The 27,445-nt window shown below is 33.9% G+C and overlaps 1 protein-coding gene across 1 annotated transcript in view; it reads left to right on the top strand.

Annotated features, from left to right (window-relative positions):
- Positions 1–1,830: 1,830 nt before the first annotated feature.
- Positions 1,831–27,445, top strand: part of LOC114337047 (peroxidasin) — a 62,782-nt gene continuing 37,167 nt past the window's right edge. The window contains exon 1 of the mRNA XM_028287463.2: positions 1,831–2,186. Coding sequence (XP_028143264.2) covers positions 2,029–2,186 — 158 coding nt within the window. The 5' untranslated portion in view covers positions 1,831–2,028. The remainder of the gene's footprint in view (positions 2,187–27,445) is intronic.

Genomic DNA, 27,445 nt, shown 5'->3' with positions numbered 1-27,445 from the left:
TAAAAAATAACATTAAATCTCTAAATTGGGACACCCTGTATACATTATTATTGTATGTAAAAAATTTCGATTTCAAATACTAATCGACAGGTCTAAGCATTTTTCAAAAAAAAACAATTATTATTTGAACTATTAAGTTTATTCCACATTACAGACATAACTTTATTTTTTATTATCTTGTAAATGTTAAAAAATAAAAAATTTTTAACAGCCATTAAAATAACAGTGTTGCCATTTAAAAAAATTAACGATGACGTCATATTTCTAAATTGGGACACCCTGTCTACATTATTATTGTACATATGTAAAAAAATTAAGATTTTAAAATACTAATCGACAGATCTGAGCATTTTTCAAAAAAAACAATTAGTATTTGAACTATTGAATTTATTCAATTTGGCTGACACACGCTGTATTATTCTACCATAAAATTAACATAAAAAAGTAAACAAGTAGGAAAAAGAATAGATTTTGAAAACTATTGTTTATATTCTAATTCTTCCATTTTCAAAAATATCATTTTTTTTTCTTCAAAATTATATAAAAAAAAATATACAAGGAGAATAACTTTTCAAGTAGTTGATCAATTACGCAATACGTAGCAACACTCTTCCATGTTTAAATGCACGCACACTGTAATCTGTAATAGGTACTAAACTAATGTTACCAATCCTCAAAATGGTGACAATACTGATATACACAGCCTGCCCGCGCGCCGTCTCTCGTCGCTCGAACAGAGCCGTCGCTCTTTCAAAATTTTCAGAAACGAGCTAGTCCCCAGCGATAGCGAGGTTTCTCCTGCGTTACCAATGCCAGTATTGGTAACATCATATAATAAAGTGCAATGGATTCATTTATCTCGCCAATATTTTCGTGCGTCTAGTTGGCTATTTACTGAATTAGGTACTATTAACAAATATTTCTGTTGGTAAAAAATATAAATGGAATTATTTCATAACAGTCATAAAATATTTATTGCAAGATTTTTAACTGTTACCAATGGTAACTGGTTACACGGACGCTTCGCCAGTGGTCAACTCTAACTGAGAATCAACTTGAACTATAATATGTATAAGAATAGAAAAAGTAAGAGCGTCGTTCACTAGCCTGGAGCAAATTTTCACCTCTAAAAGCCTCACTCTACCTCTTAAAATCCGAAGTGTTATGTATTTTATATGGAATGGAGTCGTAAACAATGACCGCAACATTAATGAAAAAAGTAGAGGGGTTCGAAATGTGGGCTTACTGACGTATATTACGTATATCTTGGACCAAGCACGTGACCAACGAGAAGGTACTACGCCGGATAGATAAGAATAAGAGAGAGAAAGAGGTAGGAATAACTATAAAGAAAAGAAAGTTGGACTACTTGGGTCACGTTATGAGGTACAATAAATATAGAGTATTTAGAGTAATACAGCTAATCATCCAAGGGAAAATAGACAGCAGGAGGGGTTCAGGGAGGAGGAGACATTCATGGCTCCAAAACTTGCGGTAATGGTTCGGATTGTCATCTGCCGAACTATTCAGATCTGCCGTAAACAAAGTCAGAATAGCCATGTTAATTGCCAACGTTCGGAACGGACAAGGCACATGAAAAAGAAGAATACTATTTGAACCATATTTTTCATTTCATTTTAGCATTTTGCGCAACCATTTTGTTCTACAGTTACAGTTCAAGATTTATTATTTTCGAGTTTCAAAATAATAATAAACCTTGACGTTGATACATTGATTGGAAAATCATTTTGAAAGCTACACCCTGTACGTCTTAAAAATAGCATCATCGCCAACGGTTAAATTATCAAGCCTGCCTCGATATCTTTGTTTCATGTTTCATCTCGCATTCATAAACATCCACATCCACTCGACCGATCTTGCCTCACTCAAATCTCAGTTGGCGGCTCCCATACGTATCAGCTTACTTAATATATTACAAGCACAAGCCTTCCAGTGTAGAAAGTAAGAGTGGACAGTGTCATGTGTTAAGTTGTTTTGGGCTGCTTTCGGTACTTGTACTTAATCAAAATGCGGTGGAATTACGGACTTGTAGTACTACTGGCCGTGGTTTTTCTAGGAGAAGCTACGCAATGCCCTTCTAAGTGTCAATGTTACAAGAAATCAGTAAAATGTATTAAGCAAGAGTTGACCAATGTGCCAAACACTTCTGCACAAACCACATTTCTGTAAGTTACTTTTTATTTTATGAACAAACATTTAATTGTTGGTTTTAAACATTTACAGTTGACTATAATAATTAAAGATACCTACTTTGTATCCTTGATCATTAACGACTAACGAGATTCTTTGTATATTACTATCAACTACATTTTAGGATGAAAAGAAACATTTTCTAAAATTTTGATATCCTACCATTTGAAAAATTTTATCCCCTATTTAAACTACAAACAAAATAAAAACAAAAATATAATGAAGTAAAAGACAGACGTACTCGCAATCATTTATTGTTAACTGCCGACGACCGGTTTCGCTCTCTATAATATGCAGAGCATCTTCAGGTCAACGGTAGTTGTAGCGGCATCATTTAGTTTACTTGTAACCGTTGACCTGAAGATGCTCTGCATATTATAGAGAGCGAAACCGGTCGTCGGGAGTTAACAATAAATTATTGCGAGTACGTCTATCTTTTACTTCAAGGGCCACCAATTATGTTCCCTGAAGGTCCGTTTCGAAAAGCTATGACACTTCCGGTGTCCGGATTTAATGCTACCTGTGTCTGGTTGTTCTGATTCGGTTTCTTTGCGGATTCTTGTTAAAAAATGTCCCCTATAAACAAACCAGAAGGATCCCGGGCGATATTTTTGGGCAGAAATTGTTTAACAATTTTTTTTAACAAATTCAAAACATTATCTTTTTTGCTCCCGAATATGTTTTTAGAATTTTTGGGCCATCTTGAACAAAAACATCTTCTGTCATTGTTCTCAAAAGTTGATAGATTTCGAGTTTAAACAGTTTATAATCTGAAAAATGCGAAAATAAGAATTTTCGGAGCTTAAAAATTAATGTCCAAATTATAATTTTTGAGGTTGTCAAGTGCCTAAATTGAAGTTTAAACATTCAATTTCAAGATTCTGATGAGTAATCGAGGCTTATTTCAATTTAGACCGTTGTTTTTAATTGTTAATGATGCGCGGCTACTCGACCTTTGAGCCACCGCGGCGGCATGTCGCACTATATGGTGCGTATCGCACTATATAATTGGCGTATCTAATTAGCACATTGACAATAATTAATTGAATAAATAAATAAATTATTAAAAAACTATGTTAATAATAAATTATAAAATTTTAATAAATGTCAATTGTTTGTTGGGAATTATTCGCATAAGTAAGTACGTATAATATTATGTATAAGTGCGACGCACTAAAGTGCGACGCGTGGCGGCTTAACAGTCAAGTGGAGGCGCATAATTAACAATTAAAAAACAACGGTCTATATTGAACTAAGCCCCGATTACTCATTAGAATGTTGAAATTAAATATATCAACTTCAATTTAGACACTTGGCAACCTGAAAACTAATAATTGACATATGAGTTCTCAAGCCTCGAAAATCCGTATTTTCGCATTTGTCAGATTTTAAATCGATTAAATCTCGGAAATTTATCAACTTTTGAGAAAAATTACAGAAGATCTTTTTTGAAGGAAGAAGATTAATTTATTCATTGTGTATTGTTTTGATATTATTTTCAGTATATTTTGAACACAGCACACATTGTAACAACGCCTTTCTCAAGTTTTTAGACATCTTCAGTGTTGTACATAGTTATTAACTTCCTATAAATCCAGTTATTATTGAAACTGAGAAATTTAAAATAAATAATTGTAGCACAAAATGGTAATTAACATGTTATTTTTTCTACATTAATTTCAACGTAAGCTGTTTGTTGTAAACTTATAAAATCTGAAAACTATTTTAATTAAATGCACAGCTGAAAAGTACTCCCACTTAACATATAGAGAGGAAATGAATATAAAAAAACACACATGAAAATTTTACATTACAGTTTAAATATAACAAGGGGAAAACTCTTTACAAAATTAAATTGTCAGTAAGAAAAATGACATTTTTTATTATTTTCAACCTGTCTGAAGTTTGGAGTGAGTTTAGTGCAACTGATTTTCATTAGGAAGTTGAGATATTCATCTGTTATCTGAGATCTGTACCGATTTTAATAAAGTTCATTCTTGAAAAAGCGGCTTCGCACACATAATTTGAGCCAAACATAGTACACAATTTCACGGCCAAATATTTTCAAAATTGCCGGACACTACATAATATGTACATATTATTATGTCACTACAGAATATATTATATTCTGAATTTAATGGCGGTCCGCACAAAACTAGCCTACGATCCGGATGCGGACCGCGGTCCGTTAATTGGTGACCCCTGTTTTACTTTATTCAAAATGAACTCGCATATGTAACCCATTAAACTTTTAAAAAATATAATATTAGAGGGCGACAGAGTTAAAATTTAGATTTTAAACAAACAATAATTGTACTCCGTAACTCCTAGGTTTTCACCCAACTTGAACGGATGTTGAACCGGAAGTCGATATTGGAACTCATCTTCGTGTAACTTTGCGTTGATTGATATACTTACGATTTCACTAATTTTGAGTCATTTTTGCCAAACTTCCGGTCATAACTTTTTAATCGGAAATGATATCAAAACCGGAACTAAATATTCGAGCTCTACTTTTCAATACGCGATTGATATATCACATGTACTATTTCTGCGACTCTAATGTGGCTCTTCCGGTTACACCTATTTAACCGGAAGTGACACAAAAACCGGAAGTATATATTTATTCTCGTCTTGCTAAGGGGCGTCGAGTAATATATCGCTTGTACTATTTCGGTGACTTTAAAACAGTACTTCTGGTTGCAATTCTGGAACCGGAAGTCCGAGGTTAAATTTTTCACCTTTAATACCATCCTTGAGTTATAAGAAGTCACTCGACGCCTCATTCATTTGCCATTTTATCAGTTCTAATAATGTAGGAGTTATATGTAAGTATATGTATTCGCGGACAGATAGACGGACGGATAAACAGGCATGAGATCGCAATTATATATTTGTTCTCGTCTCGCTAAGGCGCGTCGACTAATATATCGCTTGTACTATTTCGGTGACTTTAAAACAATACTTCCAGTTGCAACTCTAAAACCGGAAGACTTAGATCAAATTTCTCACCTTTATTACTTGGGTTATAAGCTTTCATTCGGCTTCGAATTTGGTTATGGTTATGCTTATGCATCATAGAATGTGATACTTCCGACCGTCATCGTATTGTAGATATTTATTTTTCTTCCCTCTTAATCAGTTTTTTCGTTCTTTCTACTAGATATACTGTTTTTTCTTCACCTATCAGTGCCGGTTTAACCTAACTTCGGGCATAGGCGCAGCCAAGGGGTGTTTTGTTGGGATGTACTTTGAGCTCTATACGCTTAACACCATACCCCTCGGAGACCTTCCAGTAGTTGTAACCCCCCCCCCCCATACCCTTAGGATTATCCTGGTTACGCCTATGACTTCGGACCCTGGGCACTGGAGATTTAGGGGCCCCCTTAATTGCTATTCGTTATCAGTTTTTTTAAGAAAAGAACACATCCATTAAATAAATGTGTATTGTAAAATCCATAAGATAAATTTTTTAAAAGAAACAAGAAAAATAGCAAACGTAAAAAATATTCCAAATAATACATTTAAAAATACACAAAAAACAGAAAGTTCTACAAAATAACACATGACAAACAAAAAAACATACATATTCTAAAAAATACATAAGACAAAAATTAGCTCACTTTATTTCTTGACTTGGCATTAGCAAACTGCCATATTAATACCTACTATCAAAATTCAGTTGCTCCAGTCCTTCATTTTCTATAAGTATATAATACAATAGTGATAGTTAATGCTTCTAGGTTTTTTTGACCCAAATTTGACCTTTAATATATGTATTGTTATGATCTGCTTTCTATTACTTTTATTATTTATTTGATCAATTATTTAATTAACGCAAATCATACATAAAAATATTAAAAAAAAATCTCAGGGTGCCTTTTGTCAAAAAAAATTTAATTCAATTTTCTTAGGTTATACTTATCCTTTCTCGTGGCTTCAGTATCTCTTAGTTGATCCTTATCGGGATATAATAGGAAAAGGAAATAAATAGAAAAATCATAAATAAACACATACAAATACCTTTATTATCAAAAGCAATGCTCTATAAATTTATCAATTAAATCCTGTGGGCATAACTGTCCAAAAGAAACTTTTACCATATAAATTAATCTAATTCAAACAAATATTTATCGCTTTGTTCTTGATACCCTTAATAAAAACAAGCTAAACAAACAAATTTGGTATTCGCAAATTACTTATACTTCCTATTAAATTTTTGAAATGTTGGAATTTTAATGCATATGCTTTTACGTAAAAAAATTTAATTTCTGATTATAAAGAAAATCTATCACATAGGTTATTGACTGACCTTTTTGATTCACACACAATGATGTCTCCTCTTGACCCAAACAGCTCCTCCTTGTTGATTATGTTAGGCTACCAATCAAAGCCCTCTCCGTTCTCAGCAAACAATCCAGCAGGATACCAGCAACTATTTCTCCAAAACACAAGCCAAGCCTCTTTTTGCCAGTACTCGTTCAATAAACTCCAAAACTCTCTCCTCTCTTTCTCTCAACAATAATCTCCTGAGACCCAAGTATCTTTTTTACTTGGTGTCACAAATAATTTTAATAACGATAATTCTTGTAACTTACTCTCTTGGACTTTACAGAATCAAAGAGGTATTTCTTATCGATTTGATCTGTCTCTCGTTCCACTTTTCAGCTACTCTCACTATCAAAACAACCACTAGTACTTGCTTCTGAACTACTCACGAAAACTTTTGATTGCTCTTCTCGAATGCCGGTAACACAATAATCCCTCTTTACAAAACTATCTGAAAATTCAACCTTCTCTCCTTCCCATTCCAAATTGCCAAACCAATCAGAGACATTTCTTCTTCCCCATTCTTTTTTTCAGTCGAAACACCCACTCATACTTTCAAAAATATTCCTACCATCATAATAATTACTTTCGGGAAATTCTACAAAATTTACTCGGGGTTAAACAAAAAGAGATTAAAATTCCAAACTTTCTTTACCTTAATTTTCTAAGAACTAATTACCTATTGCTTCTACCTTTCCCGTAATAAACAATCGGTTTAAAATAATAATCCTAAATAACTTTCACTTCACTTTTATTTACAAATGTTTTTAATATTCTTCATGGAAAAATTCATTAAGGAGAAACCACCTTGCGTGAAAGCTAACTTCTAATAAATATTTACAAATCAATATGCAGGGTGTATCAAATTTATGTGCCCGCGTTATATTAAAAAAAAAATAAAATTTTTATTCTATCTTTGATTGATAAATTGAAACACAATAGTATGTATACCCTATTCCACGAACATACGCCTGTTTTGGATTACTTCGACAACGAATATTTTACTGTGCAAAATAAGAACAACGAAAGTAAATTGCAAATTACATTGTTGTTTATTGGAATAATTATTAGCGTCATTTACTTTCGTACTTCTTATGTTGCACAGTAAAATATTCGTTGTCGAAGTAATCCAAAACAGGCGTATGTTCGTGGAATGGCCCATATCTTTATTCGTTTTGAATCCGAAAAAGACCGCTAGTCTGACGCATTAGAAATTGGTATCATCAAATATACTTTTAGTAAAGGTCAAAATTAGGCAAAGTTGCCAATACAAAAGTTACATCCTGGATGACACCAAATTTTTCAAATGTTTATTAAAATTTTGGCTTAACGTTACTAAATGGGTAGTTTCATTATGCAAGTTCTCTTTGGTTTCATCAACATTTTTTATATTTCTCGCATAAAATATTAACTCACGTCTTGACTTCTTCTTTATTTAGCGTAAAAAAACATCTAACAGCTGATGTAACATCTTTGTAGCATTATATTCTCTTTAAAAGATCTTGAGTAATATTGTCGCATATAACATAAGTAGGTACCTACTTCAATTCTGAATCTCTCTTGTCCCTTTAAAATTGTTTCACTTTCAACTTCTGCATCGAAAACTGTTTTTCTTTTCTTTGTTCTTTGAAGGTCAATTCTATAGAATATATTTGAGATATCCTGTCTTCGCAAAAAAAATATTTTTGGCTTCTAGTTCAATTTCGCTTAATTTATTTCTCACGTCTCCAACAAAGCTCAAATGTCCTTAATTCTATTCCAATTGACACATTCGAGTCCACAGTTTCTAAAGTTTGCTTGTTGCATTCACGCGTTTTAAAATTTTTGCCCAAATCAGTGTCAATAGAGCTGTCTCAAAGGGATCCATTTTATCCTGCAGTGCCTTAGCTTCACTTCTAACTGCTGATTTTTTGTCTCTAGTATGTATTGTTTAATTGGAAAAAATATGTTTATAATGGATCCGTAGTTTTTAAGTTAAGCATTTCCAGCGTCAAAAGTTTCTACAAGATTTGTTTTCATCACTTCCAGGAATTCATTACAAATTTGGTCAGACAGATAGCTAACAACTTTTTTCCTTTATTCGTATTTCGCTATAAATGCTCATCTAAGAAGTTTCAAAAGCCAAGTATACAAGACAACTTAATTAATTACCTTGAGATGTTAATTCCTCATGAGATCAATGGAAAGCTAGTCGTTAAGAAGCAAGTAATTTTATGGTGACAACAACTCTTCTTAGGACCTTTACCCAATAGTCAGCTTCGCATTCTACTTGCTCTTTCAAGCCAGCGTCTATAACTCCAATCTAACTGATCATCCATATAACTCCATCTAACTGATGATCTTGTTACTAATGTAACCATAGAGTTCAGATATAATTTAGTTTCTTCCTGAGATTTGAGCAAACTATTCAAATGTTTCCAGTGGGTAAAATACATCCAAAATCAGGTAAACTATTTTTTAAATTGAAAATAATTTGCACGGGTAACAATAAACAGATTTAACACTTTCATATTATATTAGCCAGCCAATCTCTCTTCTCTTTGCATCCACTGAGTTTTACTCTATAAGATGTGCTTTCATTAATCGTCTATAACAAGCTTTGTCTCCAGCTTCATACATTTCATACAATTTTCTAAGGAATCACTTTGGTTTAAAAGTTATCACGTTCTTACAAGGTTATCAGGTATTTCGTAGTCTTTTTCTCTATTTCAAATAATATGTACCTCGATTATTATCGGACTTTATTTTGTTATTAATAAAAGGGCCCTTCAGGGGCCCCAGCGCGCCTGCGCGCCTGCCCCAAGCGCCCAGTGGATAAACCAGCACTGTCACCTATACTGAGGTCTTTTGTTTGATTACCTACCTGAGCTAGGTAAAAGAGAGTATTCCTATTTCCATAGACCCCGTAGTTATGTAAACCTCTTTTGTTATGATGTTGTCAGTCTTATTTTGATTTTTGATAATCATTGATTATCAAAAATCAAAACATAAGTAAATTTATTTCCAAAGTTTGGTTCTCCCTTTCTCTATCTTCAGTGGAGCTACAACCCAAGTAGGAGCCTGCCTCCCCCAGCATCCGCCTTTAAACATCCCTTTATTTGGCTGCCATCCTCCAGTTATTCACCCTCAATATCTCTTTAGCATCGGTTCTTAATTCGTCAATCTCTTCCTTGGTCTTCTCCCATTGACACGTTGGTTCTGTGTTATGTTCAGTACACGCTTAGAATTCTTTTGTAGACCCACCTTTCAAAGACTTCGATCCTCTTTTTCTTCTTATGCAATCCACTATTGTATGTTCACGATCACGTTTGACCATTTTTCTCTATCCCTTGCAGTGTGTAATAGGTCTCCTATGTTTATTAACCCTGTCCATTGTTTGGCATTACGGAGCCATGCCATTTTCTTCCTGCGCATTCCACTTCTTCCTTCGATATTTCCTTCAATTAAGATTTGCAAAAATTGGTATCTTTCGTTTCTAATTACGTGCCCCAGGTTGCCGTTTTTCTCTGTTTAATTGTGCATATCAGTTGTCGTTCTGTACCAATTCTTCTCATGATTTCTTCGTTTGTTATTCATGCGGTCAAGGGAACTTTAAGGATTCGTCGATAAATCCACATCTCAAATGCCTCTATCTAGCTTATTCATTGTGCTTATTTTTAAAGTCCATCCTTCCATGCCATATAGGAGCACCGACCATATATATATATATATATATATATATATATATATATATATATATATATATATATATATATAGCATTTCGTGAATCTTAGTCTTAGGTTCAGGTCAAAGTCAGAGTTCGTAAAGACTTTTCTGAATTTTATGAATACGCTTCTGACCCTTTCTATCTGACATTTAATTTCCATATCCGCCATCCAGTCTTCACATAGCCAGGTTCCCAGGTACTTAATGTTCTTACGCGCTCTACATCTTAATTGTTATATGCTAGTCTTGTATTTTGATGTCGACATAATTGACGGCTGATTATAAGGAACTTCGTCTTTTTTATGTTGATGCTAAGTCCCATGTTCTTGCTATGTTCTCCAATTTTATTAAGAAGGTTTTGGAGTTGTAGTTATATTGTCCGCTATTCAGACCAAGTCATCCGCATATCGTATATTATTGACCCAGGTATCATTTACTTTGATGTTGCTTTCGCATTCCTCAAGAGCTTCCTGGAAAATACTTCGATCTTACTTCTGTCGATTTTTTAGAGTCCATGTTTCAGCTGCCTATGTAGTAATGGGATGTTCTGCGCATAGGCAGTATTTATTGTTTCCTTAGTATTTATTGTTATTTTTCAGTCTTTTGCAGTTCGTGTCATTGCTTGTCTACATTCATTATTTTTGTTTTTCCGATGTTCATCTGACTGATTCTCTTCTTATCTGACTTAGCCGTTCGGTGATGGTAATAATTTACATTTAATTAATATATTATGTAGTGTTTACTAAATAATAATGTCAGAATTAAAAAACTAATGTAAGCTGAAGTTCACAAGATTAATAAAATAATGTTTATAAATATCTTTGAGATTTGCGAAATAATGAGGTTATCAATGTTAAATTTAAACTATGTCAATTGTAGATAGTAAAATGTAGTAAAGTGTAGACAAAAATTAATTAAAAAAGACATTATTCAATTTAATTTTTCGGCAAGATAGGAAAAACTGGTTTATTTAATTTTCCAGAGTAATTTTTTTATGAATATAAAAACGAATTAATCGAATTGGAACATTAGATATGTGGATAAATGCCATCTAAAAGTACCATACCTACTTAACTAACAAAGAAGTATTGCGGAAAATCAACAAGAATAGAGTCATTAAACACTAAAAAGTGTAAGAAAACAGTGGCGTACTGATATATCAGCGGGCCCTGGTTCCAGTTGGAATGCGGGTCCGCCCGCCCAATAAAAACACACATTGTATATCAAAAGTTTTTAATAAACATTAAATATAAATCATCATATATCATAAAATATATCATATGATGTGACACATATTGTGCCGATGTGTGCTTTTGTCCTGGGGGTGAGTTTCACCCCTTCTCGGGGGTGAAAAACATACGTTCAAGATAGGTCCGGAATTAGATAGACTGTCTAATTATAAGCAACTTTAGTTCTATAGTTTTTTCACTGAGTCAATACTTTTCGAGTTATTTGTAAGCGAATATGCTCATTTTTCAATAAAAAAAACCGTTTTGAGGCGGTTTTTCGCAAATAACTCAAAAAGTAAGTATTTTATCGAAAAAATATTCTTAGTACCTATATAGTCTATAAAAAAATGAAAAAAATGGTGTATATACGAAGCCTGTAGACCCACGAGAAGCAGAATTGTAGGAAATGAAATGCAGGTTCTTATTCGTTAAATTCCAATTTGAATATTTTAACGTGAAATATTAAAAAAAAATTGAAGCACTTTTCGAGAAAAACTAATCACAGTTGTTTTAAAGTTTTTAAAGAAAGCTTTGTTTTTGTATTTTTTTTTCTTAGTTTCTATCACAAATATTAAGTATGTAACGCTCAAAATAAAGCTGGTCTCTTTTTTTGGTAGAAAAATCGTAAAAATCACCCCCTAATTAGCATCCCAAATGAAATTAATCGTTACCGCTTCATTTTTTTATTTTGAAAAAAAATGTTTTCAAAATATTTTAAAAATTATTGGTAATACCAAAAATCTCAATTAAAAAAATAGTTTTTTCTATAAAAATCTCAAAAAAAACAATAGTTTTACTATTGTGAATATTTTGTGCTTTTTTTTTCTGAAGACCGAAATTGGTTATATAAGATATGGCTGTTCAAAATTTACATACACTCGTGATTAGTGACTCGTTTAAGCCCATATAACTACAGCCTTTTCAAAAATAAGCACTTTAAACCAACGAATCTTACATATCTCATAAACAATACATAAGTAAAGTAATTTGTGAAGCGGTAACGATTAATTTCATTTCGGATGCTAATTGGAGGGTGATTCTTAAAAAGAAATTACTATCTATATTTATCCTTATTATCCTTATCACTAGATATATTGTCTATATTTAGAATTTAATTTCAGTTATTAAGAATTACCTAAAAGTACAGGCTGAAGGTTGAGGGTGCTATAAACACGAGTATCGAGCCTATTGTATCGGGATTATTTTTATGACGCACCGTATAAAACTTGCATCGATCAGTTTCCGAATTTCTGCAACTTTGTAGTTTACCTACAACTTATTCATGGATCGTGTCAAATTAAAAAATACAAGTGTTTGAGTTAGCACGTGTATGCAGGCATCGACGGCGTAGTCTATAAACAAGTGTTGAAACACGGGCTTCGGTAAGCAGGTAAAACTAGTAAGGAACCTTACAAATGAGTTTCCTAAATTGTAAATTTTGTTTTCAAATTTTTTGATGAATAGGCATACTTCGTTTTTATTTATAAGTACCTACACAGAAATTAAAATTTACTAAGCAGTTACATAAAAAATATGGGTCTGAAAGTAAACGAGGAGAAAACTAAGATGATGGCATCAACACCCTACAATAGAACCAGAAACATCGGTCACCAATTCACTGTTGATAACTCTACCTTTGAAATGGTGGACAAATTCACATACTTAGGCTCCCTGATCACCAAGGAGAACGTCATGACGGAAGAAATCAAGCGAAGGATAATCCTAGCGAACAAATGCTATTTTGGACTGAGTAGACATATGAGAAGCAAACATTTAAGCCAAAAAACAAAAATAATCATATACAAAACCCTTAAACAACCAGTGTTGACATATGGATCGGAGACATGGACCATCTCCAAGCCAGAAGAAAACCTTCTGCTAATATTTGAACGAAGGATCCTGAGAGGAATATTCGGTGGCATTTGTGAAAATGGTATTTGGAGAAGGAGGTACAACCAGAGCCGGCCCGTGGGTAATATTTCACCCGTGCGAATTACTATTGTGGCGCCCCCCACCACTCGCTTCGCTCATTCTGCAAACTTTCACATGCGTGCCTTAAACGTGTACTTTTAACACTTATATCATAAATAACTATTAAATTAATAAGAATTGAACTTGAAAATGAATTAAACTTAAAAATAACAATGTTGAGTTTCGGACATAAAGTGTTAGGCCTTGTAAGGCAATGAGACATGACATTGTGTTATTATGTTATAGGCTAAGTTGAACGCAGTTATCTTTTCTAGATTTTCTCTGGGCAAACTCATTTACAATTGCATTAACATCAATATCCTCGAGCACTGCAAACTCAATTGACATCAAAGCTAGTCCCACCAATCTGTCTTGCGACAATGAAGACCTCAGATAATTTTTTATTATTTTCAACTTGGAGAAACTCCTTTCTCCACTCGCGACAGACACTGGGAGAGTAAGAAGGATTCGCAGTGCTACACACAAGTTAGGAAACTTCCCTACAAATCCGTTGTCTGCTAAGTAGCTCAATATGTCAACTGGGCCTTTGATTTTGCCTTTGCCTTATTTTTCGACATTGTGACCATCAATGTCACTATGCTGGCCATCAGCAAGAGCAATGTGTAGGTCCTTGCAGCCTTGAATATAGAAACCTAAACAGTTGGTGATAGTATTGAAGCTGCTCAAATCTGTCTCCCAGAGAAGAGATACATTGATCCAAGACCGCGTAGAAGAATTTAGTTTTGAACGCGATCTCAGGATCAAGAACTGTTTTATCACTTGATTCATAAGAAAACATTTTCTTCTTTTTTCTCGGCTACAGTTCACTTTCTTTAGGGAATGCTGGGCCAACTTCAATCATTTCGGCCACTTCCCTGCAATCGACTAATATTCTGTTGAATCCTTCATCACTCCTTGTTTCTTGAAAAAATTGCTTCGTTGAAGAAATCAAAGCAAGAGAGTTTGCTATGTCCATATGTCAACCTCTTGAAGTTTCTTGCTTATAAGGTTTATATTAAACAAACTCATATGCCACGTTACTAAGCAGCAGATGAATCGGAAATCTTTCAACATTTTGGCCAAACTTGTAGCTATATTTCTTGCATATGCGTCTAGCCTTTTTTGGTCTTGACTAAATTCAAAAAGCACGTTGCACACAATGCAGAGATTAAGGCGACACACCGCGCCAGTCTCCCGTCGCTCAGTAGAAGAAATGGCGCGGGGTGCGCAGTATTCCACCACACATACAATTATGTTTTTTGTCTATAATAAAATTAAAACTAACTAAGGCTTTGTGAAATATTACTAATTCATCATAAATGAATGAATAATTGGCTTAAAAATTTACATAATTTAAGTAACTGATCGCTTTTTAATTTTTTTTTTTGACTAGGGGGAAATTCGCCCCAAACCCTTGGCGCCCTGTGCGGGCGCACGGCTCGCACGGCCCTCGGGCCGGCTCTGGGTACAACTACGAGGTATACCACAGATATAAACTAATATTTGGTGGTAAAGACGCAGTATCTCTTATAAGAATAGGGAGACTAAGATGGGCAGGACATCTAGCAAAATCACAGCATAACAACCCTCCTAGAAGAATCCTTATGTCACAACCTGTGGGAAGTAGAAATAGGGGTAGGCCAAAACTTAGATGGAAGGATGGTGTAGATAAGGATGGGAGAAAAATAGGCGCAGCAAATTGGCTACAGTTGGCAATGGATAGGACTGACTGGCGTAATAGACTTGGGAAGGTCGAGGCTCTTTCATAGGGCTGTAGCACCATTGATGATGATGAAGCAGTTACATTTCCTAGTGTGTACTTGTGTAGTTCACAATGTCCCTATCAAATTAGAGATAAAAGCAGCAAAACCCTGGCCCCCGCGTGGCCCTGGTTCCCTGGAACCCGCGGAACCATGCTCAGTACGCCACTGTAAGAAAATATCTAATTTGATCAGACCTGCTCACTTATATGCATATTCTTCTTCTTCTTTTGGCATCATAACCCTGGATGGGTCTTTGCTTGTCTGGCTATGTCATTCCTTTCGGATCTCTCTTGTACCCTTCTTCTCCATTGTCTTATGTTCAGGGTTTTCAGGTCGTCTTCCACGTCATCCAACCATCTCGCTTTTGGCCTTCCTTATTTTCGCCTTCCATTGTAATATTTTCTTTGTTATTTTTTCATTGTCTTGTCTCTGTCATATGAATATTAAAGCTGGGTGATAATGCATAGAGATAATTCTATTATTATTGTCTAACCTATTCTTATCTCTACACATTGTGTTTCGTCCACGACCAGGTGGTGATGGCTCAAGATGAGGAAGATATCAGTTACATGGTAAAAAGGCTAAACGAGGAACACAGAAATGTGGGCGTGGAAATAAATATGAAGAAAACGGAATACTTAACAATATCGGAAGAAGACGTCAAACATTTGGAAATAGAACACGTATAAATAAAAGGATTTCGACAACCCATCTCGTCTCCAAAACCCTTTACTAACCTTAACCACCAACAAACATAAAGGCTGTTCAGAATATATATGTTACGGTTAAACTTCGAAAATGGTTAATCTCGACATTAACCGGTTAATCTTGACTTTAACCGAAATGTAATGTTAATGTCGTACGAAATTCAGATATATTGACATTAACAGGTTAATGTCGAGTTTAACGATTCTCCTTGGTTAATGTTGAATAATGTGTTAGAAAATAATACAACGTTGCCAATTGTATAAAAATACCTGCTACATATTTATTCAAACATGACAAACTTGCGTGACACTTAGAGTTGCATAAAAAATATTAGCTGCCTTACAGCAGCACTTTTTTGAACCACATTTAATTCTGCACGAGCATCTTTTGTATCCTTGACCACCACATAGAGATGAAGTCGCTGCAATCTCACGAAGAGATTTTTCAACAACTGAAACTTTTCGACAGCAATAAGGGGAGACGGACATACACTGAACTGATTTCTTGTAAATAACTGTGGTAATGTGGCCTTTTCTGTCCCAATATTGTAATACATGTTATCTTCAACTGTGGTAACAACGCCTAATATATTCCTTGCATCAACTCGTCCTCTATCAATATCGGGGACAGGTAATCTAACAGTATCACCAATTTTTGCAGCCGGTAATAATGTGTGCCGGTAAAATAAAAAAAAGTGTTACTACTTCTTGTGTTATATTTTTGAATTTATCATTTAAAAAATTTAACATTCTTGTTCTTCCTTCATGGTCAATACTTAAATGTACTTCATAAAGAATATCAAATAATTCCTCTTTTTTTACGTAATATAAAAATGTCTCCTTACCTTCTTGCAAAGGAGCAATAAGTTTGAAATGATTTGCCACATTCACTACATCGTATTTGGCCAAACGTCGATATGACAACGCTGTTTTCTTAGCTTGTCGGTTTGCTTCTTTCACTTGATTACAAATTAAATCATATTTTTCACGAGATAAATAAGCACTGTTGTCATCCCTTTTTGTGGAAATAATTTTATCCAGATTCTCGTAGAACCGGTCTTTAAATTCATTGGACATATTGAATACTTAAATTTTCACTTTCAAATAACTATACTTCTTGCACGAATTCCACTTAATTACGCAACAAAACAATGTGGACTTTAACAAGACACATGTGTTAATGTCGAGATTAGCCGGTTAATGTCCGATTGAAGGCTGAAGATCGTTTAGCTTCGGACATTAACCAACTAGACTGGTGAATCTCGATATTAACTGGGTAATATTGAGATTAACCTGATTTCGGACGTTAACCGTAACATATACAACAACATGGAAGCCCAGATAAAATTGGGCAACAGAATATCGGAACCATTCAGAGTCTATAAAGGCCTACGACAGGGATGCTGCATATCATCGACACTTTTTAAAATCTATATTGGTAAAGCTCTCCACCAGTGGAAGTTGAAATGCAAAAGAATAAGCATACATGTGGACAATGACACTTGCTTGTATACCCTCCAATTTGCCGAGGATCAAGTAATATGTGCAAATGACAAAACTGATCTCGAGTAGGTACATGACACGAAAATTGAATGAGGAATTTGAAAAATGGAGTCTGATAATGAATATGGAAAAGACGTTGTACTTCCGCGTAGGAGAGGAAACTACTGACCTACAACTGTGCCTAACAAAACTAACTGAAATAGGAAAACAAAGAAAATTGAGGATATATATGACACAATGATAAAAACCACACTGCTGTACGGATCTGAAACATGGCGTCTTAAAATATCAAATAAGGAAAATAGAAGCCACAGGATGCATTAAGAAGAGCAGCAAGAAAAACGACACTTGATAGGGTTCGAAACAACACAATAAAGGAAGAAATGGGTCTAAAAGAAACTTTGACTGACTGCTTAGAGAGAAAACAGTTTACATTGTATGGGCATGTTCAAAGAATACCAGAAGAAAGGCTACCAAAGAAACTAGCAAATTGGGTACCACCGGAACACAGGAAACGACGAAGACCAAAGAAATCGAGGATGGAACGAGTTAGAAGATCAAAGAATAAAATGGTATGGCCACGTACGTAGAGCAGAAAATATATGGATAAACAAGTTTGCAGAATGGAACCAAGAGGCGCAAGAAGGAAAGGAAGACCGAGAAGGTTATAGAAAAACGAAATCGACGAAGGCATGACAAAGAAAAGATTGGAACACGGAGACTGGGAAGATCGCGAAAAATGGAAGTCCTGGCTGACGGAAGAGAATTAGTATTAGCTGTAGACAACCATTAATAAATTCTATAATCCATTTAGCGAAATGAGAGTAAAATTCATTAGAAAACTAGACAGACAGAGAAACGAAGACGTAAAACAAGAACTAAATATCTACTCGATTAATTATTATTATTAAGAATATTTAACAAGAATAGTAATGATTTAGCCTTGAAACGAATATAATATTTTAATTTGTAATGACCTTTAAGGGCCCAATCAGCCGGAAATCGTTTCATTAAAGTGATAAATCAAATTGAATTACAGGCGCTTCCCTAGGGCGTGAATGATAAAGTATTGTTCGGTATAGTTTGATTAAGATATTCAAGTATCAAATCGGCCATGAAATGCTCACGTTCAAGTTTCAAAATAAACGCATTAAAATGATGGACGTCTGGTGCATTTATTCTTAGACATGGCAGCACAGGATTCAGGAGGAAGTTTGGATGAAGTCTACAAAAATTGCGTGAGTTATTAGGTCTGGATCACGCCTACCAAAAAAAGCTGATTAATATCAAGCTGAAAATGTGTTAATAGCTTAATGGTGTCTAGTCGAACAAAGTTTGATGTATGGGAACACTGGAACAGGGAAAGTTTTAATTGTGGAACGTGATTTTAATTGTGGAACGTGTCATCCTGACAAGTTTATGATTGTGAAAACTAGCAGGTTGTTTTTAAGTTTATTCAATAGCAAACTTTATATAACATACAGGGTGATTGATTAGTGGGTTAAAGCTCAATAGATCTGCTATAGTCATAGATACCAATAGAAGTTAATCACAAAAATTTTGGCCACCTTTGAGCTTCACATTACAAAATTAGTTAGAATGTTACAGGGTGTTCGATAACACAGTGGCAGACCAAACTTATGTTTTTTTAAATGGAACACCCTATATTTTATTTTAAATTCGAAATCCTTTTAACTTCTCCATCAAAAAAATATAAAGGTTTGTCATGTTTTACAGGGTATTTACAAAGTTATAACCAATTTTATATGAAAATCGTAACAAGTTCAACTGCCTGTATAAATAAAAATAAGCAAAACAGCAATGGTTTATTAATGCCATATTTTTTTACGTATTGTCAAAATTTTCAGGAATGATTGATATTGCTAATTTTCTTTATATCAAATACAGGGTGAGTCAAAACGCAAGTACATTTTCTCAGTTATTTTAAATGGAACACCCTGTATTTTATATCACTATTGAAAAGTACCATTACTGTACTTTAATTTTTAGATAACATTCCCTATGTCTAAATTTATTAGTTTTCGAGATATTTTCATTTTTCAATGGATCAGTAGCGTGGCCATCCAAATCACGAGAATTTAATAAACTGGGCTGATTTTTTTGGGGTTACGTTAATAATGAAGTTTACAAAATACCTCCAACAACAAGGGATGAGATGAAAAATAGAATACAAAATGTATTTCGATGTGTTAATTTACAAATGCTTCGCAGAGTAAGTAGTTCATTCAATGATCGTTTTTAGGGGTGCATAAATGTGTTGGAGGTAATTTTGAACACCTTATGTAATTAAATATTAAAAATATTTTATTAAAACTAGCTTCTAATTTTTTCAAACATGTTTTTTTTGCAAAATGTATTACTGATAAATTATTTTTCGTTCTTTATTTGTTTACATTGTTATATTTAGGTACATACAAAAGTAGATAGTGTTTAATTGTCGTAAAATGTTGTATTTTGTGTTCATGTAGTTTTTTTGTAGAATTTATTACTAATTTTCTTTCTTTATTTGTTACATTTACATAAAAAAGTAGTTTTTAATTGTTTCAAAAATGTTGCATGTTGTGGTTGTGTTTTTTTTTGTAAAATGTATTACTAATAAATTATTTTTATTTTTCTATTTGGTACATTGTTACATTGATTACCGGATTGATAATCAGTAATCGTCAATTGTCAATTCAGCCATGGCTTACTTAAAATTTAGATAAATTTAGACACCTAAAATAATTTGCTTTGAAAAATGAAAATATCTTAAAAACCAATAAATTTGGACATAGGGAATGTTATATAAAAATTAAAGTAAGGTAATGTTAATTTTCAATAATGATATAAAATACAGGGTTGTTTTACTTAGCAACAACATGTTTGTTTTATTTTAATAGTATTTTGTATTTTGACAACGAAACCCGATTTGGGCTTCGAAACGTTAATAAATTCATTTTTTAGTAAAATTGTGGCTTATTTCCCATAAAAAATACGTAAAATACAGGGTGTTCCATTTAAAATTACTGAGAAAATAATCTACTTGCGTTTTGACTCACCCTGTATTTGATATAAAGAAAATTAGCAATGTCAATCATTCTTGAAAATTTTGACAACAAATAAAAAATATGGCATGAATAAACCATTGCTGCTGTGCTTATTTTTATTTATACAGGGAGTTGAACTTGTTACGATTTTCATACAAAATTGGTTATAACTTTGTAAATACCCTGTATAACACAACAAACCTTTATATTTTTGTGATGGAGAAGTTAACAAGATTTCGAATATAAAATAAAATATAGGGTGTTTCCATTGAAAAAAAAAACATAAGTTTGGTCTGCCACTGTGTTATCGAACAACCTGTAGCATTCTAACTAATTTTATAATATGGAGCTCAAAGTTGGCTACAATTTTTTTTTGTTATTAACTTTTATTGCTATCTATTACTATAACGGAATAAATACCCGAAATACCTTGGGGTTACTCTAGACAGAACGCTCACATTCAGAGACCACCTGACGAAAACAGCAGCAAAATTGAAAACACGCAACAATATAATACAGAAACTCTGCGGCACTACATGGGGGTCCACAGCATCAACATTAAGATCCTCTGCTCTTGGCCTGATATATCCGGTGGCAGAATACTGTGCTCCAGTGTGGCTAAATAGCAGGCATACCCACCTGGTCGACACCCAACTAAACCGTACTATGCGTATGATAACAGGCACAATTAAGCCCACCCCTACAATGTGGCTACCTACCCTTAGTAATATAGCACCACCCAACCTACGCCGCGAACATGCATTGGTTAAAGAATATAACAAAATAATGGACAGTCGCCAGCTTCTAGTCCACAACGACATCCCCGATATTCTTGGAAACCGTCTCCGATCCAGGTTACCCCCTCTACAATCTGCTCAAGCGCTGCAGCAATCCAACTTTGACTTAAATGGAGAGAAGATTGGGAAAGTAGGACAGATCCGCATTACCATAGTCGACCGGACATCATAGGGAAACCTGGCGAATTTTAACGTCCCCGTAAGATTTGGGCAGCCCTTAATCGAATTCGAACAAACTGTGGAAGATGCGCCGACTCCCTCCACAGATGGGGTAAACTCCCCTCGCCTTCTTGTGACTGCGGCGCTGCAAGACAGACGATCAGTCACATTGTTCAGGACTGCCCACGCAGAGCATACACAGGCGACCCTATAGACTTTGTAATGGCAACCGAAGGGTCAATCGAATATATAAAAAAATTGGACATCTGTTTGTGATGCATTTTATAATGCATAAATCTAAATATGTTCTGTGATATACTTAAGCCATACGCTAAATAAAAATAAAACTATAACGGATCTATTGAGCTTTACCCCACTAATCAATCACCCTGTATGAAAAACTGCTCGGTTGGGCCTTGAGCATTTTAATAAGTCCGACACGTAGAACATGTCAAATGACAGGAATTATATTGGTGGTAAATAAAAGTCTGATTTTTTCATGAGAGTTTAATGAAAGGGTAACAAATCGAAACCTATAACCTGTTTCACAATTAAAACTTCCCCTTTTCCAGTGTTCCCATACATCAAAGTTTGTCCAACACCGTTAAGCTGTTAACAAATTTTCAGCTTGCTATTAATAAACTTTTTTGGTACGCGGGATCCAGGTCTATACCTATTTAATTGGCTCAAAGCTATGCATTTCCGAAGTATGTGTTGGTGGATTTAATTAAATTTAGAGATCGTGTCATGTAGATATTTCTATGAGACATGTCGTGATGTCACTTAGATTACTCACCAGGAAATCCCTTTTGGTAGACAAAAAATAATATTTAAAATAAGTATGAAAATATTATTACGAGAGCTGTTTTAAGAATAAGCGAATGCACTGAATTATAACATTCAGTAGATTTAAAAGTTCTCGCGTGTCTCAATATTATTTGCATTTCTTTTTAGTTCATTCCTCTGACTGTATCTGCTTTTATAATTTCATTTATCCCGTTTTTTCTTGCCGTCCTCTCTTGTTTCTTTTCTCTTTTAGTTTCTAATATTCTCTTAGTGAATCTTTCGTCTTCCATCTTCTGTACGTGCCAAGACCATTCCGTACCATTATTTTCTGGTTATTTTACTTATTATGAATTCTTGGTCTAATTTTGGTTATCTTCAGCCTTTACTTGCATATGTAACTATTGGTATGTTAACCGTATTATATACCAGTAATTTAGTTTTGTTCTTTATTTCCTTCTTTCGGTATATTGATTTTTATTTAGCGTAGGTATAGTTATTGGTTTTGATTTTGTTGGTTTTCTTTTGTTTATCAGCTATCTTCAAATCGAATTTTCCATCATTTGAAAATATACTTCCTAGGTATTTAAATGGACATCTCAATGAGGATCGGACAAGATGAAATAGAACAAAGATGAAGTAGTTTTCAATCCTAATAGCATTATTAATAATATTTAAAAAATATTAAAATATTACTAAAAGATTTTTAAATTGAAAACTTATCGGTCCATTTCCTTGGTAACACCTCCAAGGCTTCTAAAATTTGCAAGCCAAATGGATGCTGAAGCGAAGAAGACAAGAGGGAATTCAAAAAACTTACAATTCACGACCCCGTCTGTTCAGCTGGTAAATTCCAACAGAAAATGGACGTAGTTACTCAAAGAAGTAACGACCAATATAGAAATAAAATAAAAATTCCATTTTTATGCGATTATTTTATTATTATAGACGGGGTCGTGAATTGTAAGTTTTTTGAATTCCCTCTTGTCTTCTTCGCTTCAGCATCCATTTGGCTTGCAAATGTTAGAAGCCATGGAGGTGTTACCAAGGAAATGGACCAATAAGTTTTCAATTTAAAAATATTTTAGTAATATTTTAATATTTTTTAAATATTATTAATATTGCTATTAGGATTGAAAACTACTTCATCTTTCAATTGCCAGATGACGCTAGTCACCTAGTCCATTCACGTCAGTTGCGGTGTGGGGATAGACTCTCGGTGTTGGTCACTTAAGCCGATGCCGCACTGCAGGATGCTAGATGGTGGCTTGGATGGTGGATTTTAAAGGTGGATGGTGGAGGGTCGCTGCATCCTGGACGCGGTGAAAAGAGTGAAATGAAGTCAGTATCCAACTGACTGCTGAGGAGACATCATGCCTCTCTCTAAAGTTGCGAAAAAAATGTTACTATCTTCGGCAATTATAATGGCATATAATGTAAAAAAAATGTTTGTCATTATTTTATTACTAAGCTGTTATTTTTAAGTAATAATAATGAGCGCCAGCGCGTATTAGGCGGCCGTCTATGGTGAGTGCGAGAGAGATGCCATTCCGGCAGTCCAATGGGGCATCTTACTCGCACTTAGCCGCGTCAATACGATCTTACGGCTTATTGTTAATACTTAAAAATAACAGCTTAGTAATATTTACATGACACATATTTCTTCAGGATCATGTAGGGGGGGGGGGGGGGGCTTTAAACTTTGATTTAGTCACCTGATTTTCATAATAATAATTTTTAACCGAGTATAAGTCTTAAAAATGGCCATTTTCGCGTTTTTCAAATTTTAAATTGCTTATAACTCGAAAACCATCAGCTTTAGAGAAAAATTACAAGAGACCTTTTTTGTCCAGAATGGTCTAAAAAAGTTAAAAAAGATTTGTCCGGACCAAAAATAATAATTTTTGCAATTTGATTAAAAAAAATTTGGACCACTTTTCTCGTGGGCGACTTCTTGAACCTTATTCTGGGGTGTATTACAAATAATGTGATTATGCAAAAAATTATTGCCTTTCTTTTATAAACAGCCCTTATTACGCTTTCCTCCATATATGTAATATATTTATAGCGAGGCTACCCGGATGGATTATCAAACACGACTGATATGGGTGGATAGACGCCTGGCGGACCACCGGATGGGTAGATGGTAGTGGGAGGCCACTGCGGCTACCGTCGTTGTATTATTCGTGGTATAAGTAGCTGGATGGTCGCCAGGCGGGTATCTACCATCCACCATCCTACCAAACTTCCTGCACTGCGGTATGGAGCAGCAGGCCTACGTTCTCTCCGATGAGACTCAACAAGAGTCGAAAATCGTCGATTCAGAGTGCTGGAATGCGCTCCGTATTCTAAGTGAAAAATAAGATTTTTGAAGTTATACTTCTTTACCGGCGATAGAAGGTGATTTTTTTATATGTTAAAACCTATTAGCCCGGCGCATGCGCATTATAAATTTGTTCTGATTGGATGTTCAAATGCCATGTCAAAAATTATCCGATATGGCAGCTGTGGTTTGGAGGTAAAGGTAAAGGTAAACAAATGTATAATATATTAGTTTTATTGTTGTGAGGACAGAAACAAAAAAGTTTACAATATTGTAGTGACTTTTAAATAGTTTTTAAAAGCAACAGGTACGTAATAATTGTTAATGTATCATGAGTATAAACCTACCTATTTGATTTGCCAAAATACATAGTATGTAATACTTTTATTTATATAATTTGATTACCATCAAAATTTCTATCAATATTCACCTAATATATTGTTTTTTTACTCTATGTTTTGTTGTATTTTTTCAATTCTAAATCATTTCAATTCAAAATTAAAATAATTTGATCAATTTTCAAAATATCAAAATATCACAAGTTTAATTCGTTTAGTTAGTCGATCTTCGTAAATAATGACACATAGTGTCCGTGGCTAAGCGGAGAAGGCGAATGAATTCCAATACCAACCGCTCTTATCAGCGCTGGTTCGAGTCCCAATAGAAACTTTCTTTTTTGTTTTTTTTAATACATTTTATGATTGTAAGTATATTTATTATATAATTGTATTTTCAGAAAATACGTATTAAGTTAAAAAAATTTTCGACAATTAATGTTCAGACATCATTTGTGGCTTGTTTAATGTGTTTGTGTGTGTTTTATTCTTTTATTATTTTAATTTTTGGCACTGTTCTAATAAAAATGTTTGAGAAGTAGTAAGTATAAATTAGTTTAATATTTAAACAAAATATAAATAAAAAGTATATTAATTTCGTTTAAATCATATAATAGAAGTATAACTTCTTACGTGCGTACAAAGTACACACACATTCTTTTTTTTTGCCTTCGCATTGCAACTGAATAAAAATGGAATTTTTATTTTATTTTTGAAATAGAACAAGTTCACGATTATATATATCTGGGTCAAAGTATAAAACTTAACAAAGAAAACCAAACAGCAGAGATCAAAAGATGAATTAGACTGGCATGGGCGGCATTTGGCAAACTAAGCTACATTCTTTAAAACAAAAGATATCCACAACATCTAGGTATACACTCAATGCGTACTCCCTGTTCTCACTTATGGTTCCCAAACGTGGACGTCTACAAAAGCAAACATGGAAAAAATCATAAAAACTTAAAGAGCAATGGAAAGACAAACGTTGCACATAAGACTAGTAGATAAAAAGAGAAACGAGTGGATAAAAAAGAATGCCAGAGACAATATAAGACAAAATGAAGACCGATGGAACAAAATTCGTATAAATTGGAGACCGTGAGAATATAATATATGAGGCAGAGGAAGGCCTGAAATGAGATGGGCAGACGATATCAAGAAGCACGTGGGCTCTAAGTGGATAACTAGCGACAGACAGAGAAGAATAGAAAAGGATTGGGGAGGCTTATGTCCAAAGATGGACCGAAGAAAGCAAACTATAGTATTTTTACTACAAAAGCAATGTTACGTAGGTCAAAATTTTTGACGTAAGAGAAGTGTCAAAACATTAGAATGTGACTTTTTATTATTGTCATGTTTATTATAAACATGGCAATAATGAAAAGTCACATTCTAATGTTTTGACAGTTCTCTTACGTCAAAATTTTTGACCTACGTAATATCGCTTTTGTAGTAAACATACTATAGATAAGACCTCCTCTAGTTTTTGTTTTGCTTTTATTGATTATTTACTATCATTTAGTTTTTTTTATCGGAGTTTTTAGTTCTTTTAAACATTTATCCAGTATTTTTCTAGCTATTGTGCCAAATTCAGATTTCAAGTATATGAATGCTAGTACTACTTGCTCTCCTGTCTCCATTTTTCTTTCTATTATGTTTTTCAGTACACACATATTATCCGCTGTCTGTCTCTGTTATTTTATGCCGCTTTTTCTTCTAGGTTTTTTTTTCAATTTCGGCTTTTAATTTATTCTCTATTATTCTTTAAACGCCACTTATGGTATCACAATCTTTTGGTATTTTATTTATGCTTCAGTACTTAATTACATTTGATCCAGAACCAATCTATGGCTTCCTCGCCCATCCATTTCATCATTTCTGGTTCTAATTCATCTTCTCCTCCAGCTTTCCGTTTTTAATTTTGTTGTTTCGATGGCTCTTCTTTCTCTATTTTCCATGTCCCTTTCTCTTCTTTTCTTGAGCTTGATGTTTCATTTGATTTCAGGCTTGTGTTTGTGTCTTCTTATTTAAATTTACAGGTATAATAATCTTTTCAGATTTTTACCATTTTGTGTGGTTTAGATTGTAAGTATATTTTTATTTTCATCTTTTATGTCCTATATTTTTGTTCTCTTTTGCCTTCTTATAATCCTTTGTTATATTTCGTCAGAATAACAAAAATACAAATTTAATAGTACCTTTTGCTGCTACCTTATGTCTTTCCTTAATGTATATATATACCTTATCTATCCGAGGCCTACCTTTGATCGTTTATAAAATGCCCTGATCGGCCCCTGGGCGAGAAGAGTGTAATCCTTGTGTCAAATCCTTGCCCTCTCTTTTACAAAATTTGTATCTGGCTGTGTGGGTTTTACCTTAAAGCCAAAAAAAATCCTTTGTTCTTATTCCAAAAGGATCTACAGTATCTTTTCCTTGCTTCTTTTTTTATTAGTCATATCCACTTTTACTGGATTTGTCCACCAACTGCTTATATCTTGAGTATATTATGAACCTACAGGCTGGTGTAGAATAGTTTTTAACACCTCTTCAACAGCTGAAAAAACCAGTTGTTCTTTGAT

Source organism: Diabrotica virgifera, chromosome 5 (assembly GCF_917563875.1).
Source record: "Diabrotica virgifera virgifera chromosome 5, PGI_DIABVI_V3a".
NCBI classification, from domain to species: Eukaryota; Metazoa; Arthropoda; class Insecta; order Coleoptera; family Chrysomelidae; genus Diabrotica; species Diabrotica virgifera.
This window is presented reverse-complemented; position numbering and strand designations above follow the sequence as displayed.